The 2,310-nt window shown below is 61.3% G+C and overlaps 1 protein-coding gene across 1 annotated transcript in view; it reads left to right on the top strand.

The window, feature by feature from the left end:
* The window catches only part of AGAP3 (ArfGAP with GTPase domain, ankyrin repeat and PH domain 3), a 138,561-nt gene that overhangs the window by 75,556 nt on the left and 60,695 nt on the right, over positions 1–2,310 (top strand). The window contains exon 11 of the mRNA XM_009889178.1: positions 1,018–1,191. Within this exon, the coding sequence (XP_009887480.1) occupies positions 1,018–1,191 (174 nt within the window). The remainder of the gene's footprint in view (positions 1–1,017; positions 1,192–2,310) is intronic.

Raw genomic sequence — 2,310 nt, 5'->3', positions numbered from 1 at the left:
CGGCCTGTGGATGTGCGGATCACCAGCTGTGGGCAGAAGGGCTGGCGGGGGAGCCCCAGCTCAGCGGCTGCGCCTCCAGGCGTGGAAGGAGGGGAGGCAGCGTCAGAGCAGGGAAAGGGACCCGTCTCACCCCCAAGCTCCCAGAGCACTTGCGCAAGGGTGGCTGGAGCTGAATGCCCTAAAGGAAGGCACGGGAAAGCGCTCGTAGTGGGCAGGTGTGGGCTAATCCCTCTAGGGCAGCGTCATCCCCCTTAACAGATTGCCTGCAGCCTTGCACAGCACGATTTTTGCTCCCTGTCAGAGCCGCGCTGTTTAGTATTCTGGAAATTTTGGATATTCTTGTAATCCAGAAACACTTGACCCATTTTGAATCTCAGAGTGATCTTGTCTTCTACGACGGCCCCTAGTCCCAAAGCCACTCCTTTCCTGGGGGTTTAAGGTCTGGGCTCAGCTCAAGGAGTTTCCAGTTAGTGGGAAGAGGCTTTTCCACCCACCATCCCCACCTTACAGACATCTGTTCCCCCGCTTGTCCCTTTGACGTCCTCCATGCGATTTTGTATTCACTCCTAGTGCCTCCAGCACAGTTGTGTTCCGTGCCAGGGACACACAAGGTGTGAAGGGGTGATGACAGCCCCACCGGCTGTGGGGTGGGTTTGTGTTTGTCCAGGTGCCTGGGGCCGTAGTGAGGACTGTGACAGACCGTGAACTCCAGCTGCAGGCTGTGGCGGGAGGGGGGAGCTGCGTGCCAGGATGCCCGGCTCCGCACCCGCGGGTGCTGCGCTGGAACCGTCGAGCTGGGTGTCCCTCTGTGAAGTGCTGCGTGCTGGGCAGTGCTCCTCTCTCGGCACCTTTGGGGGGTCATGCGCTGGCACCCCCGGGAGAGGAGAGCCAGGCAGAGCCTGTCCTCGTGCAGGGCCGGCCGGGGGCATGTCACATCAGGTACAGGACAGCTTTCCCTTCTTGCACCGTGCTGCCGAGCAGCCGTCGTTCTGTGCTGAATTCCTGTCTCTCTTGCAGGTGCTCCCCACTCGACCAGCAGCACCTCCCTGCACTCGGAGCGCTCCATCAGCGGCATCAACCTGGTGGGCTTCAGCTCAAAGCCAGACGGCATGCACCAGCGCTCCTACTCCGTCTCCAGCGCGGACCAGTGGAACGAGGCTGTGGCTATTCCCGGCAGCTGCCCCAACCCCTGTAAGTGGCACTTCTGACCCCGCTGCAGCACGGGGGGAGGTTTATTTTGGGGATGGGGCAGCCCTGAGCTCTGCCCTGTGAGCCCAGAGTTTGCTCAGGGTGTCGGACACAGCCTTTGGGGGCTTGTTGGGACTGTCCGCCTTCGTGAGGGTCCGCTGGCAGCATCCAAACCGGGGAGAGAAGCTCTCCTGCCAGGCACGGCGAAGCCGTCTCCCCGCGGCCAAGGGATGCTGCTCCGCGGCAGGACTGTTCTGACCTCGCTGCTCCGCCAGCCCCACTCTCCGCTCGCCCTGCAAGGAGTAACCGTTGCTTTCCCCCACCTCTGCTCCTCGTTGGCACCCCCAGCTCCCAGATTTTGGGGCAGTTGAACGAATAGGAGTAATTCCCGTCTCTGGAGCACACACTGAGCGCGGCCCGCCCCCTCCCCCCACGCTCCCTCGCTCTCTGTGATGTTTCAGGACAGTTGAGTGAATTAAAATAATTCATACATTTCCCAACGTAGCCACTTTGCCGAATTGGAAAATAAATGCTTTTGTGCTGCATTCATCACTCCTTCGTTCCTGGCTCTGCCGCCGCACTAAAAAAGCAGTTAAATGCACATCAAGAGTGGAGGAGCCATTTCCATGCCTGCTCGCCCCTTGTAGTTCTCATTAGCGCGGCAGCCGCCCCCCCGCTCGGTCCCAGGGGCTTTCGCAGTTTAAAGAGAGCCTCTTTATGATCATTACCGGAGTCCGACTGTGCGGGCGCCATTTGCAGCTGAGGAGGCTCCTCATTTGTAACTGTGAAAAACTATCAATTTCAGCGCGCCTGATGCAGCGGCTCCATCATTGGCCCCATCAGCTCCCTGCTGGAAGCGAATTAATCAGACTGTTACTGCTGATGGGGCAGCGCAGGCGACGGGAGCGGAAGGGCGCAGCTCTGAGCATTAATGTGCCGGCAGCCCCCCCGCCCCTCGCCTCGGACACGGGGTGCAGCAGGGCAGCCTGCGCTCCCCCGGCGCCGGAGGATGCGGGGTGCGAGGGGGCGACCGCCGCTCTGCGCACCGCTTCGGACACGGGCGCGTGTGCTGGGATGCTGCGGGGATGGTACCCGGCATGGGGAGAGGGGGGGCCCCACCGC

This window comes from Charadrius vociferus, unplaced genomic scaffold (assembly GCF_000708025.1).
Source record: "Charadrius vociferus isolate BGI_N301 unplaced genomic scaffold, ASM70802v2 scaffold971, whole genome shotgun sequence".
Lineage (NCBI taxonomy): Eukaryota > Metazoa > Chordata > Aves > Charadriiformes > Charadriidae > Charadrius > Charadrius vociferus.
This window is presented reverse-complemented; position numbering and strand designations above follow the sequence as displayed.